Raw genomic sequence first — 20,418 nt, 5'->3', positions numbered from 1 at the left:
CGTAGTAATGAAAGAAGTTTAGACACTACATCTGTAAAATCTGAACTCTTTCACATCAGACAACATTCAGTATTTGTTTACATAAACACATGAGCTTTGTAATCTGACGCACAGATTATCTGAAGTGTTCATTTGAACGCACTGTGCCATAATTTTTTTTTGCTTTTGTGTCCTGTTATAGATCAGGGCCCAGTTTCTCAGTTTCCCATTAGTGTGTAAATCAATGTAAACTAGTGGGGAGCTGTTGTGTGATGCTCGCTTGATCCTTTAAGAAGACTAAGATTATTTAATACTAAGATTATTTTGGGAAACCCTGCCTCACATGTGCGTGTGTATGTTCAGTAATGTATTTGTTGGTTCATTCATTCATTCATTCATTCATTGTTGTTTGTCTCCTGTAGCCGGTGTGACATCCCGTGTGTTGTGGTGGTAATGCAGACTATGTGGCTGATGGATTCCTCCTTGCCTGGGTTGCAGGATGACCTCCCCCGCCTTCCCTTCAAAGAAAGACTGCTGGAGGCTCTGAGCCTCGGCAAACATCGGCACTACTACATTTCCCAGAATCCTGTTCACCAGCAGCATCAGCAGGAGGAGAGGGAGGGTCCGTGCCTGGGCTGCACTGAGCATGTCTCTAGGGTCCGCTCGCCCTCCCTCCCCATCCCTCTCTGCAGAGCGAGGGATGATGAGCAGACGGAGGGGGGAGGGAGTGAGAGTGATAGCGAGAGCCTTCCGTTCTTCTCTTTCGCTTCGTCCTCTTCTTCCTGCCCGCTGTTCACTTCTCCAGAAAACAAGAGCGCATCGCGCTGCTCAGTCGGTCGCTCCTGGCACAGGTGCACACACACGCACGCGTTCAGTGCCAGGCATGGCCTGAGCTCATACATCGCCATGGGCAATCAGGATGGAAAGCTGAAGCGCTCAGCCGCCGCGGAGGATGGAGAGATCGCGGTGGAGGAGAGCGGCCCCCTCCGAGACACCACTGACAGCACAAAGAAGGGATTTCACGGTAAGAAATCCAAGCATGGCAAGGGAGGAGACAGTGGTGGTGGAGGAGGAAAAAAGAAAAACAAGTCAGAGTCCAAATCCTCCGTCTTTTCCATCCGTAAACGCAAGAATTTGGCCAAGGTGAAAGGCCTGTTGACCAGTTCAAAAGAAGATGCTCTGGACTCGCAGCATGACGAGCTGGACAGCGCACCATCCCTGTGCAATAAAACACCGGACCTTTCAGCTGACGAACTGGGCCAGTCCGATGCCGAGGGAGAGAGGCCCCTTATTCTCTCGGAAAATGGCAGGCAGGAAACGCAGGAAACCCTGGAAGAGGAGAAGAAGGGCAGCTCCGGATCGGATACGGATATCTACAGCTTTCATTCGGCCGCAGAGCACGAGGACCTCCTGGCGGATATTCAGCAGGCCATCAGGCTTCAGCATCAGGGAGTTGCTGGTTCAGCTGGAGTGGAGCAGCTGGCCTGGGAGAAGGACTGGAAACAAAACGGTGTGAGCGAGGAGGCGAAAAGCAGCCCGACTCCGGACTCTGAGGCGTTTACAGTTCTGGAGGCTCTGCAAAGGCGAGAAAATGGCCTAGACGTGCGCCTCAAACTTGATAAAGCTCCCACAGATGAGAGGAAGGTAGAAAATGAATGTGAGGAGGACCAAGGGAAGGAGAGAAGACTAGAGGATAGGGAGAAGGAGCAAGAGGAAAGTGTCAATGGAGAGTTTAGCAGCTCAAGCCTGGTCCTTTGTACTGCTTCCGTCTCCGTGGCAACTGGAACAAAAGAGCAGGAGACAGCCGAAGCTCCGGTGGCCCCCTCGGTTACCGAGAACGCAGATGAGAAGGCCGTTGCCACAACAACCAGTGTCACCAGCTTCCCGGACCTCACTGCCTCATTTGAGAGTGCAGTGGAGGCCACAGAGGAAATTGTGGACGTAGATGGCCTGGGACTTCCTGTCCATGAGGAAGCAGATGATCTGGACTTTCCACATCCTTTCAAGGAGGAGGACGGGCCAAGCTCGGATACGCTGTCCGATGGAGAGTGCCCAGAGTCCTCCGCTGATTCTCTGGAATGTGTCGAACGTGTAGTGGACTTGCCGACGGAGGAAAATGAGGAAGAGGAGGAAGAGGAAGAAGTCCAGGTGGTCCAGAGGAGAAAAAGTAGTGTTTCGTTTCCGCACTGGGTCCAGCAAGAAAGTCCTTTGGCCACACGGCTCCTCAAGTCCAGCGTTCCAACTTTGACAAGTCCTACGGTCAAACCGTACCCTCCCATCCACCCGTCATACATCAAAACCACGACACGCCAACTCAGCTCACCCTCCTGCTCTCCCGTTGCTTCTCCCTCCCACAGCCCACACTTCCAGCGCCGTTCTCGCGGTGACTCCTCAGCAACAGTCGCCAGGGCGGAACGGAGGAGGGTGAAGCGCCAGCGGTCCTACACAATCATCGGACCCATCAGCCGATCTGCGGACTGGACCGAAGAGCTCCGACCGCTGCCGCCCAAAACGGGCTCTGCGGACTACCTGGAGTACGGAGGCTCAGAGGGGGCACTCAGGGCAGCAGGAGGTACAGGCTTGGAAGCTAAACGGAGGGCTTCAGCTGGACAGGCCTCTACCTGCAGCTTTCAGGATGTGTTTACAGGTGAGTCACGGTTTCATTACTTTGGTTGGATAATCTGATGAGTAAAGGTATCACAGTGGAAGGGTGTCCGTGTCGAGTCAATGTCAGAAGAAGGTGCTGGGTCTCATATTGGAGGAAGTAAAGTTATGATGAATGTATTCTAATGACTGTGAAGGAACGTTAGCCGGCCTGTGACCCTGCAGAGTGTTTGAGCATGGTAGTCTACTTTTAGATGCTGATCTCGAGTGCTTCAGATAAAAATAGCACATTTTTAAGCTTAGTCACTTAGTCAAATGATTTTCTATCCTTCTGCAAGAAGCCGCAACTAACAGTTGTTTATTGAATTGGTTAACCTATCAGCAGATAATTACACGGTTTCTTCCTACGTGATTTAGGAAAACAATGGAAGCCACAACAAGCTTCCTGAGATGTTTTTCAGTCTTTTGGAATAGCAAAATTCAGTCAGATTAAAAAGTACACACACACATATATATATATACCCCAGAGGCAGATATCTGCCCAGTATCATTTACTTTACTCCATACACAATGCATATCCTGAAGGATCATTGACTTCTGTAGAAATCTCTAAATATCTGTCATTTTTATTTCACCTAATTATTGCAGAACAACGTAATTGTAATCGTAAACAAAGTGTGTGTGTGTGTGTGTGTGCGGATATACATTTACATTGTTGGGGATAGTATTTTAAAAAAGCTTTGGGATATCAGTCTGCATACTAATGAGTGAATATTAGTACGTTTTATTTATACAGCTCCTTTCCCAACAAGATCTACTGTGTTGTAGCCATTTCCTGTTGTACAGTCCTAGGGCTTGTTCTGCAGTACCTAAATTTAGCAGTTTTCCCTGCTCTAGCCCTGTCCCACCAACCTCTTGTGCTGCGTATTGTTGAGTGTCTGGGCACTACTTTTAAAACGGCGAGTCCGTTAACTTGCATGGAAGTCTTTAAGCTGTTGACCTCAGAAAAATGGTCCAGAGAGTCTGTTGAGAGGTTTGTTGTGGACAGGTTGACGTTTTAATTGATGAGCTTAGACCTTCATTCCGACCCACCGGCAGTGCAAACAGGAACGGAAAGGAGTGAAGCATGATGGGATATGTCACTCTCAGCTTAGTGCTGATGCTGGAAAACAGCTCTGAGCATCTATAGAAACAATGAATTGTGGGGTGAAGAGATGGTATTAGATGGATAAACCTGTGTTTCAAGGAATTAAACAACTAGGCCAATAAAATGGGCATAATTGAGTCAATTTGAGCACATCTGACCTGAACTGTGTGGCTGTGTTATTCATAGGAACCCAGATATTGAATAGGAATTGGACAGTACTCCGCACTGAACTGGGGACTGTACTGGGGCATTCTTACTAATAATATTTAGGCTGTTTCGCATGGAAAAGTAATGCCTTTTATTTATTTATTTTACATTATACTACTGTTGTGAAGGCAGATATCTTGTGCTTTATATGTTTTCAGTGAGGGGTCTCATTTAGAGGGGGTAGTATTCATTTTTGGTAGTAATTGAGCACACTGGAACAACCCCACACTCCCATCCTCCAACCTATTTCACCCACACACTTGCCCCTCATTTACTGGTGTGCAGACCTTCTCTATATAAGGTCTAATCTATATACGCAAGCCATTAAACACTAATGGTAAATTGTTCTCTCTCTCTCTCGCTCTCTTGCTTTCTCTCGCTCTCTCTCTCGCTCTGTGGCTCGCTCTGTCTCTCAAATCAATGCTTGTGATAGCTATGTGCTTCTTAAAGGGCTGATTTTAATAATTAATTGCAACCGACAGGAGCATTTCATTTTATAGCTCTCATCTGATTCTTCTAATGCCAAAACATTCTTCGTACGAGTGTTGAAATGGTTGAAATCTGGTAATTTATGAGCCTGCAATTGTAGATTGGGTCTGCCCCCCTCCCACCGCCTCATTCTGTCTCTTTTCGTCTCACTCTGTCCGTCTCTCCTTGTCACACCCACCCACTCGCACCCCTTTCTAGCTGAACATGTGTGTGTGGAGAGGCTGGGGGAGGGGTGTGGTGTTTGTGTCTTTCAGTAGCCACCAGGCCAGGCTTTGAGGCAGACGCACAGAGAAGCAGACCAGCCGAGCTCCATGACTCAATATGGCACATTTCAGAATCGCTGCCACAGACATATGGGCAGTAATTTAGGAACGCAGGTTTATTTGGACCAAGCCAAAAAAGGTCTGATGTGAGAATTTTGATATGCCGTTATTAATAAATATCCCTGAGTATGATATACTGTTTTTAATGGTGTTTGGCTAACCCTTTTATACAGAGTTACTGACTTATTTAGCTGCTAAATAAGATGAGATAAGCTAACGTAATCCTTTATTAGTCCCACAGTGGAGGAATTCAGACACGGATGGCAAAACACTCAGTCTACAAAAAGTAGATTAAGCTAGTAAATTAGTAGGTAGTAGTAAATTGTGTGTGTGTGTGTGTGTGTGTGTGTGTGTGTGTGTGTGTGTGTGTGTGTGTGTGTGTGTGTGTGTGTGTGTGTCTCATACACACACACACATACATACATACACACACACACACACACACATATATATATATACACACATATATATATATATATATATATATATATATACACACACATACATATATTTGTATTTATATATATATGTAAATATATATATATATATATATATATACATATATATATATATACATATAAAATACACACACACACACTGTAAATAAGTCATAAATCGTGTTGCACAAATAGACAAATGCAGTGTTAGGAGTCTTGTCCAAGGACTCTTTTTGGGGAAATGGAACCCTAAGCATCCACAGGGAAAGCAGTGTTGCCCATTATAGTACTACCCTAATTCATGCTTGTAAAATGCAGGATTTTGGTCTCAATCTAACCGGATTAAAATGTATTTGCACAAAAATTTTGTAATGCAATAAAATGAATGTACTGTAGTTCAGTAGCCACCAACACTTGGCTCTTATAGAGAACAATAAATAAATGAGAAAATCCTAAATTTTTAACATTTATCTAATTATTGATCCAGTACTGAAAATGTTTTTAAATGTTTGATTACTTTTTGATCAACCATGACTGACTTCTTTTGTGCTGTATGTTTCTGGTAACTATAATAATAATGGGGTTTATAAAGTGTTTAGAGGCAAACCGCAGCAGTCATGTTTTAGGCCTCTCACCATAATTACGTTATTGACCTATCGTACAATATATGAACATGACCTCCATTTTACCTGCCAGGTCTCGGCCTGTGGTAAATCTGTTAGCCAGAGCAGTTGGTCAGTCTTGGCTGGAATTATCTCACCTTAACTTATCTTAACTATGTATTTATTAGGTTATTTAAGCACATTGATGGTGCTATTAGAGCTCCGTGTTCCTCCCTCCTCGCTCACTCTGAATCTGTCCTGAAGTTTTTTTTTTTTTTTCTTGCACCTGAGGGATGTTGTAAATGGCATTCTTGACACCATGTCAGTTTCTCTCTTCATGTCTGCCAGCCTGTTTAACCCTGCTGAGTCACAGGAGAAATCCAAACTCTTCTGAAGTGAATCAGATTCTTCCACTTAAACTCTGAAATGAGGTCAGTGCTGCTTTTGACAGAATTAAAGCCATTTTAGCAATGAGCATCTTAACCATTTTTGCCATTCATTTTAAAAATGACTAGTGTAGGTTCTGTATCTGTATTTGCGCTATTACTGGCACTTGCAGGGTTTTTTTTTTTGTATAGAACATTGTTTGCATAATTTATGAAAACAAGTGTTTAAATTACCAGTAAAAGCCAGACATAAATAGTTACCATAATTTTTGTTACATTTTTAATTGAACTTTTTGCACTTTTTCTTTCCATGTGGTTTTTTGGTTCTGAAATCAAGCGTTGAAGAAAAGTATTTTTTTTTTTTTCACTGCTCTGAAATATGAATTTTAAACACCAATTAAAAAGCTGTTTGGTAAAGCTTAGCAAGATTATGCTTCCCTACTTTTTCGTGTTTCTGCATTGTGGCAATTGGTTTTTATAAAGTGCTGAAACGTTTCAAATGTGCAGTTCCTCAACCAGTAAATGCTGTTAAAAGATATAATACATAAAAGTGTATTATATCTTAATTGAGAAAATATTAAAAAATACAACCTATAAGTGGAACACTATAAAATATTAGGATTTTTAGCCATTGATCAAGTAATTAAGTCAGAGTTGGTAATCTGAAAAATCTGGTATTGGTATCGGTATTAATATCGGAAAAGAATATTGAACAATAAACCGATATAATTTTTAAAAAGCAAAAACTTTTTTAGACGATTCTCCATCTACCTTGACCTTGCCTGTGGTGTATGTACTGCAACATTCATTCTTACATATGACTTTTAAATGGCAGGTTAATCCTTATAAAAAAATCCTTATATTGCTATGAATTAGTTAACTGTTGTAGACAGTAAATAAAAACTTTAGCTTCTGACAAAGGTTAAAATGGCCTGATTTCTAAAAAAGGTATAATAGTATTTGAGCAACCCCAGTGCTGATCAGTTGGAGAGATGATGTTTTTTTTTTTTTTTTTTTTTTTTTTTTTTTTAAAACCCCAAAATGCCTTCACTCATTGCATCCAAATCAAGCTTGTTTAAGATGTTCCTTTGGAAAAACTCTGACACTTGTACATTTTGTGGTGAGGATGCAGGGAAGAGTTTATTTTGGGGACTTTTTTGTGTAGGTTGTATTTCTGCAGATGTCTCTGCACAGTAGAACAGGGAACCACCACTCCAGAGTCTGCTAAAACTCCCTGAAGGTCTTTTATAGTGAAATGTGGTGTTTGATTTGCATTTCTATCAATCCTATGAGTAGGTCTCTTGGAATTCCAGGCAGTCTTAACTTGACCTCCAATAATCCCGTTACCATTTCTTATTTGCATTAGGAACAGCCGGAAAAAGATACCTGGAAACACTTTGCTCTCATCTTCTAGTCTTCACCTGCTTTGAAGGTAGGCAGATACTCGGAGGAGCCTGTGGATGCTGATTGTTGGGACACTGTTGATACAATGATTGTTGGGACTAAATCTCTAAGTCTTTATACAGAGTATTAATACAATTTTATAATTTGTCACTTAACCTTTCCTAAAGATGGTTGTGAACAAGCCACAGCCCTCACAAGCTAAAAAAATAAAAGCTATAAGAGCTCACAACTCTTGGGGTACCCAAACGTTCTTTCCTTTTACTATGCCCTTTAACATTGAGTTATTGTATCTGACCTGCTGAGGCCTGGACCATACGCCACAGTGTTTGCATCCATTTCACTTAATGTGATGTTATCAGAGGCTCGGAGAGCAGTGGAGATTGTAGTTGTTTTTCCCCTGACTGGTATAAGGGCGCTGCACTGTTGTATTGCTGCTGCCAGCAGTTTCTCTTGCAGATATAGATTTGGTAAAAAAGGCTGAATGCATCACTTCACTGTTATTATTACAATAAGAGAAGGGCCTGCCAGTAGTTCCCATGCAATGCTGTAGCCTGCTAGCTATTTCAGACTTGACATAACATGGAGATGGAGAACGGCTGTGCTGAAAATCTGTATTGTAATTCTTACAGTAAAGGTTCCAACAAGCATTCATTAGAGTAATGCCTTAATAGATCCACCCTAAAGCGTCTTAGGGTTTTGCTTTTAAAAGGTACCATTACAGAACCGAAAGGGCTTCTTTTATACTAGTGCTCCAAAGAGCCTTTGTTTTGAGGACAAAGGAAAGCTTTGTTTTTTTTTTTTTTAAGGGACAAGAAAGACATTCATCTACAGCAAAATACTTTGTACTAATTTACAACATTTTCATTACATTTACAAGAAAAATATGATTTTCATTTCAAATAAAAAAAACAAAGCACAAAAAATTATCTCAGGATTTATAAGGTTTTGGGAGCTGGAAGATAAAGGCCCATATCATGCAATTTTCTTGGACTTTATCATTTTCCATTCTCTCTTTATCCCTTAGAATCAAACAGACCGTTACTGTGCCTTTAACACTGATGTGTGTAATGCATCCTTTCTAATTTGCTGCCTTGTTTTGAACACCAATAAAAAGTCTGTACTGGAATACTCCATATAGCTTTAATATGAATGGGTGGAACCAAGCTGTTGTAGGCTGAATGTAGATATTTTCATATATAAGTAAAATAAAGCCTAGTTTATGTACGGTGTGGGGTTTGTAGTGAATAGTGCATCTTGCAATTTTGCCATTGAACAAAAATACTTTCATTAAATTGGGTCTTTTAAAATGAGTCAGACTTGCTTGTCTAATCAGTTTCAGTTATTTTATGTCAGTTTATTGTTCATGTACTTGTCTGAGCAAGATTTCTGTTCCCCCTGATGGTGTACTCATTAACATATAAATGAAAGAAATCTCCCTAGGTGCTAAAGGTCTGCTGGGAAAAGGTCTGTTATGGGAGGGGTTATGGGGGTCACAATACCAGAATTTTGATTTTAAGGTTTGACACCTACGGTATTATTAACTGGGTTGATTCCAGTCCTAACACTAGTTAAAGAATTCATCCTCCCTCCTCTCTATTTCATCTCCGCTTTAATCAGTACAAAACTATAAAAGGTAGATAAATATTTTGAACAAATGCTTGTTTGTGTTCCTAAAGGAACGATACGTTCACTTATATTACTGAATAAAAGTAATACGTTGTTTAAGACCTTGGACAGAATAAAACTAGCATGCCTAATCATTCGAAATCTTGTTTCTGGTCTGAGTGGATTTGAGATGTTTTAAATGGGGAGAACAGTTACATTATGTGGCCTAAAAAGGTTTGTCTCCCTTTTACATTTTGTTTATTAAAATAACAAGCCTAAAGCATCTTTCTGATTAGCTCCATTTTTCTCTTTAATGGCACTCTATAGAGCCTGCACTGTATGGGGCCATTCATTGTTTGTTCTAAAAGCAAGAGTATTATGAAATAGAAAGAGTTTATCCTGCTTTTGTTTCTACTGCCCAGGGAAGAGGGCTTTCTACTAGATTTTGGGGGTACTTGCTGTGAGGATTTGGTTGCATTGAGAGACAACAGCTTTGGTGAGGTCAGGATGTTGGATGATCACCACCCCAACTGCTCCCTAAGGTACTGGAGAGAGTGCACTCTTTCCAGAGAACACAGTTCAACTGCACCGCAGCTCAATGCTGGATGGCTTTATACTCCTTTACTCCACAGCTGGCATTAGGCTTGGTGCCATTTGGCTTATGATTATCGGCTCCAAGTAGTTTTGTTCTATTAGTAGTACTTCTTTACAGGAACTAGACAAGCTGGGTATGTGCATTTGCACATCTGTGTCAGCTTTGGGTGCAGCTGAATGCACTCAGAGGTCATGAAAGCTAAATGACCTTTTAAAGTGTGTGTGTGTGTGTGTGTGTGTGTGTGTGTGTGTGTGTGTGTGTGTGTGTGTGTGTGTGTGTGTACCCTTTATAAACCAACTCTGTGTGTTGTAGTTGAGTGCGCACCACCCACACCGTAACACCTCTGGCTATTCTAATATTGACTAATGAAGCCAATGGCCCAGGGCTAATTCAATTAGGACTGTTGGGGGCAGTATTCCGAGAGAGACGATGTTACAGTCTGATGTGTGTCCTGGGTCAAAGTCCACGCTAATGGACAGTGTTCATACGCTTAATGCTGAGCAGTCTTGTCTGCTAGTGGTAATTAATGAATGTTTAGAGAGGTCCGCATGTCATTGATGGGGTTACTGACGTTGGTTATTAGCTCAGCTCCACAGTAACGAACGTCACAGTAGCAATAGGATGTGTCTGAGAAGGCACTGTTTAAGCTAAATTTACTACTGTACTGGTTCTGAATTTTAGTTCTAGATGCCAACTCTGACAAAGCCAGCTCTGTCAGGTTTCTGAAACTTCCACAGTGATGGTATCCATTGATAAAAATGGATAATAATACTGATACTTGTACCTCACTTGTAACTCACACCGCCACAAAGGAGAACACTGTGACTATTAATCCTTTTAAAGACTGCTTACACTGTGCCTTTGCTTAACTGGTGCAGTAAATCTAAGACACTGCTTACCTAGTGTGTCTACTGCAGCAATGAGAGAAGCATCCATTCTTACTCTGTATCTCTCAGCTTGTCAACAAATGTATGTGTACAGCGGTCTGTGAGGGGGTGCTTAAATCATGATGTGTTTACAGCAGTGGGGTAAAAGCCAATCACACTCAGGAGTCCAAGAGTCAAAAATACTAATTCTTACTTAATCTCTACTTAAACACTGGTCAACAGGAGGAGCCCAACCTTCTCTTTTCCACTGCAAGGCCAAATGGTTACTAAGGCTGTGCTGTACCTTTCCATGCTGGTACAGACTCATTGGATCAGTCATGACCAGTTCTTTTTCCATTTGCCTTGTTTCTAAATCAGAACCAGGAAGTGCATTGTGTCTCATAATTAGGGTTGCAAAGGGTGGACAATTTCAGATAAAGTTCCAGTAAATTACCAGTAACTTTCCATGGGAATTTTAGCTCAGGAATATTGGAAATATTCCAAAATGTAAGCTTTCCATGGAAATTATTGGAACTTTCTGGAATTAATGGGAATTTATTGGAATTAATAGGAAATATTGGATCATTTAAATGAACTATATCATACATGATAATCAATGTACCATTTTTTTGTCAGCTGCAGACATGAAGGCATAATGATACAAACATTTATCTTGGGAATTACAGGAATGGACAGTTAATTATAGGAATTCTCACCTTTATCTTTGAATATTCCCATTTTATTCCTGTTAATTCCCATAATTACTTGTCAAGTCCCGTTAATCCCCACGTCTATTTGAAACTTACTTAATGAGGTTTGATGTGAGCGTGTGATGAGTTCTGCAGCAGTTAGCACTATGCTAACATGTCCGTGGTGCTGGCATTAAAGACGATATACAGCCACAAACTAATGAACATAGTCCAGCAATATTGAATTAATATAGAAACCCTGCAATTTGTAAAAAATGTTTGCTTTGCGAAGGCAATCCTAGGTTTAACTAAACGAGCTGAGCTGTGCTAACGCCGCAGTGCTGCTGTTGGACTAGACGTCAGCCAGGTCGCGCTAGTGCCGTTTTAGCAATGTTGGATGAGACCATAGCCAACTCAAGTATGCTAAACTTTATTATACTACAGTGCACTAACTGTGAATACCGAAATATAAAGACCCAGGATCGTGTGGCACAAAGGTGATGTGATTATGGAGCCAATCTGCGACTGACTGTACTGAATAAACACTAACAAATTTGCTGTGCTCCCTCCACCCGTGCAGCACCCACACACATACAAAATACCAGCACATTTTTGATGCAAATTTCAGACCATCTGTTAAAAGGCTGCCCAGAGTATACATCAAAACGTCCGTGGTCTACCTTAAACAGTGTTAGGCTTAGGGAGTGGCCCTCACAATTCCCAGACCTCAACATCATACAGAATTCATGGATGGGCTTTAAACCAGCTGTCCATGCAACATGTATCAGGAATATCTCAGAACTAGAGCTGTTTGAACTCCGATGTCTGCCGAAAGGATTGCTATGGACTCTGTAAGGTGTCCAGACCTTTGCACAGGCCACACTAATGACTTTAATTTTATTATATTTTATGAAATACACTCTCTGTGCTTTAGGGTTTGCTGAGAATATTGTGTGTTTAATTGGCTTTAGAGGCTCTTTGCTGCTTTTCAGTTTAGAACGGTGGTTATTTGATGGAGGGTCCTAATTTCTGCATAAACTGGATGCATGGAGATAAAGGAGGAAAAACTTGCTTGGTGGATGAAGGTGGGGATCAGGGAGGGAATCTTACTGCAGCAGTGTGACTCATTCTGGTGAGCAAACCAAGCATTTAAAGCCCCCACTGTGTCTGCAGTTTGGAGCTTGGAGAATACACACACACACACACACACACAGGCTAATTCTTCCACACTGATTGAAGTCTGTGTGTTTTTCTTTTTTTAATTGTTTTAGTTACTTCAGAGTAGCTCGTAACAGTGACGGTGTTGTTGGACTGTGTCATGTGGGTTAGGTGTAGTGGTTCGATTCTGGCGAGGGCAGTCGATGCCGATGTTGATGTCAGGGAGTCTAGTTTTCTGACAGCTTTTCTCTAGGAAACACCAACCCAGCCTTTTTATTTATTTATCCAGAAGCACACTATAGGTGGATTATAATTCAGATATATGGACATCGAAACAAATTTAGTTTGCTGTAAAAAGTCATGTAACAATTTCTAACGTGTTGCAGTAGAGAACACCGATACCATGAAGCTTTCTGACTCCCTGCTTTATTTTTTACATTCACATTATTTGCATACCAAACAACTAGTAAAAGCCAGCTATAAATACTTATTACTATTAAACAGACATTTAATGGAACATTAGCACTTTTTGTTTTCATGTGGTGTTTTGTTTGGTTCTGAAACCAGAAGTTGAGTTTCAGCAGCTTGTTTAAAGGCCACGCGCGATATAGTTTAGTACTTTTTACAATGAGACGTGAACCTGAATGTGAAATTGCTGCAGAAGCACTTTTTGTTTCTAAAATGAAGTGTGAATTTTAAACACTAATTAAAAATCTGTTTGGTGAAGCCTAGCAAGATTATGCTTCCCTACTTACACGTGTATCTGCCTTGTGGCAATTTCTATTTTTTCATAGCTCTGAAACTAAAATGTGCAGTTCCTCAACCAGTAAATGCTGCTCGTTCAAGCTTATTATATCTTAATTGGGGTAAAATATAAAAAAAGTAAAACATAAAGTATTTAAAAAGTGGAACATTTTAAAAAGTATTTTTAGCCATCTATCAAGTATTTGTCAGAGTTGGTATTCATATCAGTACTCTATTGGCAGATACTAGAAAGTCTGGAATCAGAAAAAGAGAAGGTGGTATCTATGCAGCTCTAATTCTAACTGTATCCCATATCAAAATCTGATAGATGGCAATAATAGTTTGCGATTTTATATGATTTATATTAGAATAAATCCTGACGTCATTAACATTCTCGTCACTGATTGCAATCAAATCCTCACAGCGATCTGTGGAACCAATCCTTTCACTGATTTGTTGGTGTGAGATGGCACTAAATGTGCAAATAGATATAAATTTGTGTTAATTTGTTATATAAAGTAATATTTGTCAACCCTGATGCCTTAATTCTCTCCCACATGTACGTGAGGTATACAGTTTATTAATTCAGCAATGGTATCGAACTGGTATCGAGTATTGACCGATATGCAAAGTTAATATATCGTATGCATCCCTAGTAAAAAGTTCATCATGAAATCTTTACTGGACCAGAATGTGCAGCTTGTGGGGTGTGACTTTCTCTCTCTAAACTGCAAGCCTGTAAATCAGCACAAGCAGCTCAAAAAACAAAAATACGTATATTTACAAAGGAACATGAGAAGAAAATATTGAAGATCTCTGGAATGACAGAAGGTCTGAGATGTCGGAGTTCTTGGTCCGGCAGTATTGACTTGGGCATTGGACACTGTCGCTCAAACTGACTTACATCCTGCCACTGCCACTCATACCTTTTCTTTGTTTCCTTCCCATCTCTTTCATCCTTTTACTCTCTCTTTCTCTTTTTGCTCTCAACCTCACTCCCTAGGTCGTACTCTTCTGGAGAAGTTTTTCCAGCAACAGGAGAGATCGGAGTCTGAAGAAGAAGCGGAAAAGCTTTGCTCTCGGATTTTGGCAATGGGTCTCCTCCTGCCCTTCAGTGACTGTTTCAGAGAGCAGTACGGGGGCAGCACTTCACACGTCACTCCGCAGTTCAGTGTAAGTCTCGCTTTTTTGTAAAAAATGAGTTTCATGTAACAAGTAGACGTTATGTGGACCATTCACTCCGTATTTTACACAGGTAATTAAACTGATTAGAGCTTCCTTATAAATCCCTCCTACGATACAATAACCATAAATAAATACAATACAATAAATAAAAAATACCATGATAAACATTTTGGTCATACTATCCCGACCTAATGAAAATTACGTTTTCAATTAATCAAGACTGGAGTTCACTGCCATGCACACATTATATATGAGCTATATATAGCTATTCAGCCTCACCCATTCCTTTTAAAGTGATGTGCTGCATGTTGTTCCTGCAGACAGTCTGTAAACAGTTAATAGTTTTCTGTCTGGATTGATTATTACAGGAGACACTTGTATATTGTCACTTTTTCGCCATTTGTCATTTTTAAACATTGTATCACAGTTTCATGATGAATGGACCAATAGAAACACAAAAAGATCTTTTTTTTTTTGAATGTCCACTAATAGTTGAGAAGATATTTCCCTTCTCCGGAAGAGTTGATGTTTTGGAAATTGGTGTTTGGTCTCAAAGGCACAGTAACAAAAGTAACTGCTTAATCCTTAGAGATGCTATGACCTCAAAGCAATAGCATGATAAATTCAGCAGTTTACTTCCATTACGATGAATAAGGAGTTATATATTTTTTATATATATATATATATATATATATATATATATATATATGTGTGTGTGTGTGTGTGTGTGTGTGTGTGTGTGTGTGTGTGTGTGTGTTTGTGTGTGTTTGTGTGTGTGTGTGTTTGTGTGTGTGTGTGTGTCAAGTTGAAAAAAATAAGTTTAGGAAAGATTCTGTGATGCACTTAAATTCAATGATCATTTTGTTTTAGTTCTTACTGAAGTGTTTTAATAACGTTTAATTAATGCTTTTCCAACTGAAGAAATAACACTGATTGTTTAAATGTCTGTATTAAGTCTTTTGGGTTATAGACAAACTGCTGAGAAATACTGTGATACATGTTTAAGCACAATGGCCTGCCCTGTGGGCAGCTTCTGGCTTCCCATTCTGAAAAAAACTCTACATCATACTTTAGAGCTGTTTAAAAATATCTGTGCAGGTGCACACACACACACACACACACACACACACACACACACACACACACACACACACACACACACACCCTGTCAGCAGATGGCACTCTGTGTTTGTGTGTGTGTGTGTGTGTAAGAGAGAGCGAGCTAGAAAGGGCGGTGGGTGCTAGCTTGTTTGGAAGCAGCATTAGACAGGTTCAGTAATGGTGCAGCACTGAATGCATGCATTTAACACATTTGTATACCACTGTAAGACAGAATCTAAAGAAGGGCACTGAAGCTTTTGGCAGCAGACTGGTGTTTGGTTGCATGTACTACTGTGACATTTCCCATCTCAGCATTTCATCTTGTCCTGATTTCAGCGGTGTTGAGATGAGGGACATTAAAAGAGAGTTCACCTGTCTGAGTCTGTCTGAGCGATGTTTATTCCCATATTTATCATATTTATTAATTCAGCCTGAATGAAATGCAGATTTGATTGTGAAGAAAAGTAAGAAGTCATACATACTAATACAACTCTGCTCTCCAATCACACACCAGAGTGATGGAGCTGCAGATGTGAGGTCATCCTCCGCGTGTTTCTTTACGGCTCTCGTGGGTCAGTGTTTTGATAAAACTGGTACGGTCTAAACAATCCATTCACTTGACTGACTGCTGCTCAGTCTGCGTGCTGCTGCTGCTGCAGTTCAGCGTCCCGATTGAGGGAATTATTACTGGAACAGTGACATTAGCATTATGGAAATGTATTCCACACTGTTATGGTTACACCTTAGTAATTGATCAGTGGTTGACGTGCGTTCTGAACAGTTTCTAGTTAGGTTGCGTAATGACGCCACCAACTAATCGAGTATTAAATTAGCTGCTTGCTAAGTTGATCGTTGATTTTCCTCGACTAGTCGCTGCGTCCTTACTGTGAGGGGGAAAAGTGGATGAAGTTGTTTGGTCTTACTGTGTTGCCTTTATTTTTGCTTTTGAAGGACTTATGAGCAGATATCTGGATCTGCACCAGTCTCTCATTTTCTTTGGTACAATTTTTAAGGCATAAAAACAAAACTGTTTTAAATCAGCTTTGATATGTGAGACATTCTTTTATCATGCATATCTCATCAGCTTATTATTAATTAATTCATTCATTTATTTTATTTTTATATTTTTTCCAGACTGGAATGACACTGTAATATCTTACAATAGTAGTGGGTGCCAATCTGGTGTTGGTATGCTATTCAACACCTCTTGCTTTGCTTATGGCCAGTAATGTATTTTATTTTTTGTTTTTTATTTATCTATTTTTATTATTTTATTTCCAGAGTAATGAAACATTACACAAGACACGTAGACATCATAAGGGTGAAGTTGAGAAAGAAGAGGGAGAAAAAACAAAAAAACAAAACATGTATTTACATACAAGTATTGTGTTTTGAGTAGCGTATGACGGTGCAATATCCAAACTTCATTAGAAACATTCATTAATATTTATTTATTTATTTATTTATTGTAAAAAGTGAACACAGATGCAGACCTGCATCTCCAGCTGGCCAGTAATTAAATAAAATTAATAAAATGATGTATTCTGTCTGCATGTGATACGTTTTCAGCCTCTGTGTCTGATGGGGGTTTGTAAGGAGTGGCTGACCATGCCATATTTATGAAGTGTGTGTGTGTGTGTGTGTGTGTGTGTGTGTGTGTGTGTGTGTGTGTGTGTGTGTGTGTGTGTGTGTGTGTGTGTGTGTGTGTGGAGCAGTAGCGTCACCGCTGCAGTGGCTGCCCCACGTACTTAAGTAAAAAGTGTGTGTTCAGCACTTTTTTTTTTTCTCTCCACTCCCTTCCCGTTACTTATTTAACTCAATGCTTTTCCACTTAAGAAAGATTCTTGAGCTGATCTGTGGACAGACAGTGATTGAGTTATTCATCACCTACCATGAAAAACAGACCTCTCTCGCCCTCTCGCTCTCTTTTTCTGTGTGGTCTGGTGGGAGTGCGTTATGCTGTGCCACATCACTCTGTACCCCTCCCTTCCCCTTCATTCTCTCTCCTTTCCTCTCTTCCCTCTCTCCTTGTTTCCCCCTCTCTCCCTTCATTGAGGAACCTGATCCCTGCTGCAGGCGACTCCCTCTTTTTTCTTTTTTTCTTTTTTTTTTTTTTTTTCTTAGCCTAGCCTGTGGCTAACTGCGCTTATGGGACAGGGCCACAGTGCCAGTCTGAGTCCATATGGAGACGGCAGCTTTAAAGCTAGAGGACTTTCAGACGCGATGCTGCGGTATAGGACACTCTAGTTGTGATTCATCAGCTCTGCTTGGATGTAATGAAGGCTGGATTGAGCAGTTTTGAGCCTGTGCACTGTGTGGGGAGAGAGAGAGGAGGCAGGGTAGCGGTGTTTTGGAGGACAGGATGAACAGCTAGTCGTGTAGGAATGTGAACGGTCAGGTGAAACTAGTGAAGGTGGTGCTGCAGAGGAAACGTGTGTATACTGCTGGGTATAATTAGTGGTCGACATTGATTTTGTTTTATGCAGGTTTATTTATAATTTCCCTTTTTAATTGCTGCAGGCTGAGCTTATTCACCCTTCTCGTCTGAAGGATTTAGTAAGAGCTGGATGCTCATCAGTCAATGGATTGAGTTTTTTTACAAGGATATTTAGCTGAACAGGGCTTGAGAGTGGCGTGTGTGTGTATCAGAGAGCACATCTGAATGCCTGTGTGTGTGTGAGTGTGCGTGTTTTCCAGGCATGTTTTTTTTAGCAGTGTAACTGTGGCTGTGGTTCTTTCTGGTCTGGTTTGTGTGAGGGGAAAGGATGAATAAGCAAACCAGTCACTGTGCCTACGTGTGTGTGTGTAAATATGCGTCCGCATGCTGGCTCAAATAAGCACACGTTTGCTGCCCCCTAGCAGTGAAGAGGGTGTAAAAGCGTCTGGATGCCTGCCCTTTGCCGTCGCAGAAGTGAAAGCTAGTGATGATTAGCAGAGGGAGCTGAGAGATGGACGGTGCTCCTGGAGGCTCAGACGCCCTCGCAGTTCCCGACCCTGGGGACTCTGGGGATGTCGCTCACGAGGTGCCGGAGTTTGTGCAGGATTTGCTGGCCGTGGCCGGAGCGGGCCGTGGGGAGGAGAGGGAGAGGCGTCTGGATCTGGCCTGGCTCAAACTCAAGCAGACCGTCCGCAGGAAGTGCAGCCTGTTTGAATATCTGCAGGTCCGCAGTTTAAAGGGACACTTCACTTTTTGCTTTATGTCGTAACCTTGTGTTTCATAAAGTCTTCATCTGAGAACAGTAGCTGACTGTGAACTTGTTTAGGCATGCGCAAAGGGAAATTAATCTCACACTAATTATCTAGCTTTTTAATCATGTTTGTAAGAGTATCACACTGATGAGCTTAGAAATAGCACTGCTCATATAAACATACACAAAGGTGAGGTGATGTTCTGAATGGTGTTACTATAGTGTTGGTCATACATTTCATGACTGCACTTTGTATAACGGTTAGGGATGTTTCGTCCTCTGAGTTCGACGCCCTTAATGCTGAGTAATATCCACTTCCAGTCTGATAACACGGCACACGGTTTGGTATAATATGCTGACTTTTTCTTGCTCCTATAGAATCATTTGTTAAGGATTTATTAGGAACCATAAAACTAGGCTTTTGAAGAACCATTTATACATTTAAAGGATTCTGTGACTTGCCCTGGTTCTGTATAGAAACCTTGCCATTACTAAAAGACTCTTGACAACCCCCTTTTTAAGTGTGTAGGCAAGGGGTGGGGACCAAATTCTTGTTCTTTTTCTGCTCAAGCCCCCCCTGATTTATCTGACCTGGGTAATCAGCAAAATGTGGGGTATATGAGAGTTCCTGTTTATCATTCACAAAAACATCAGAACAACATATATTGCTTATCATTTGGTTCCATTGTTTTTTTGCTCCAACACAGCCTGTTTGTTGATCCTTTAAGATACTTGTTTGACAAGTTATTTTATTTATTTATTTTGTGAATAACATTAGATATCTCCATATAGCTGTAGTGTAATTGTTAATATCTTTGTCGACTAAACTGCCTGGTCAAAATGCATGCATTTGTGTTTGACCGTTACTAATTGGTGTCCTAGTGTGTGTATGTGCATCTAATAATACATGCATGATTTTGACTATTCAAAACTTTCAGTGATGTCAGTATTGTACATGGAAAGCAGCTTATAGGTTGTTGTGCACATAATCCTTATGTTGGAAAATACACAGTGCACACTGATATAAATGTTCCATTTGGAAGATTTTACACTGTACTTTCCCCTTATTCTCTTGCAACAGACATTAACTACCAGCCAGAAATTGTAAAACGTGGTCTAGCTAGTTTAGTAAATCAGTGCATCTCCTATTGCTTTTTTTCCTTCCTCTTTCTCCTCTTTTTAGCCATTTTAATTTCAACACTGAAGCTAGGTATGTTTGCGTTCTGGCATGTAGCGAGGCACGGTACTATGAGGGCAATCATTCATCCATAAGCAGCTTGTCTAGTTCCTGTGGAGAAGTATTGCCGATAGAATAGGACTCTCCGAAGCAGATAAACATTAACCTTTTAGCACCATGCCTAATCCCAGGTATAGGGTGGAGGGGTAAAAAGCCACTCAGCATTGAGGTGTGGAGCAGTGGAACTGTTCTCTGGAATGATGATGGTGCTCTATCCAATACTTTTGGGATGAGGTGGGGTGATGATCATCCAACACCCTGACTTTACCAACGCTCTTGTTGCTGGGTGCAATCAAATCCTCATAGCAGTGCCAAAATCTAGTAGAAAACCTTCCCTGAACAGTAGACGGTTACACCAACAAAAGCAGGATAAACTCTTTAAAAAAAGAGTTCTTTGAGGGATACCAAAGCAGACCCACTTACGGTTCCATTAAGAACCATGCTTGTAATGAGGAAAAACCTTCAAATTGGT

The 20,418-nt window shown here is 40.9% G+C and overlaps 1 protein-coding gene across 2 annotated transcripts in view; it reads left to right on the top strand.

The window, feature by feature from the left end:
* Positions 1-432: 432 nt before the first annotated feature.
* fmn2b (formin 2b) overlaps positions 433-20,418 on the top strand; it is a 103,054-nt gene continuing 83,068 nt past the window's right edge. For both annotated transcript variants that reach the window (XM_072667407.1, XM_072667406.1), the window contains exons 1-2: positions 433-2,626; positions 14,239-14,408. In XM_072667407.1, coding sequence (XP_072523508.1) covers positions 433-2,626; positions 14,239-14,408 — 2,364 coding nt within the window. The remainder of the gene's footprint in view (positions 2,627-14,238; positions 14,409-20,418) is intronic.

The sequence above is a fragment of the Salminus brasiliensis genome, chromosome 22, assembly GCF_030463535.1.
Source record: "Salminus brasiliensis chromosome 22, fSalBra1.hap2, whole genome shotgun sequence".
In the NCBI taxonomy this organism is placed as follows: domain Eukaryota; kingdom Metazoa; phylum Chordata; class Actinopteri; order Characiformes; family Bryconidae; genus Salminus; species Salminus brasiliensis.
This window is presented reverse-complemented; position numbering and strand designations above follow the sequence as displayed.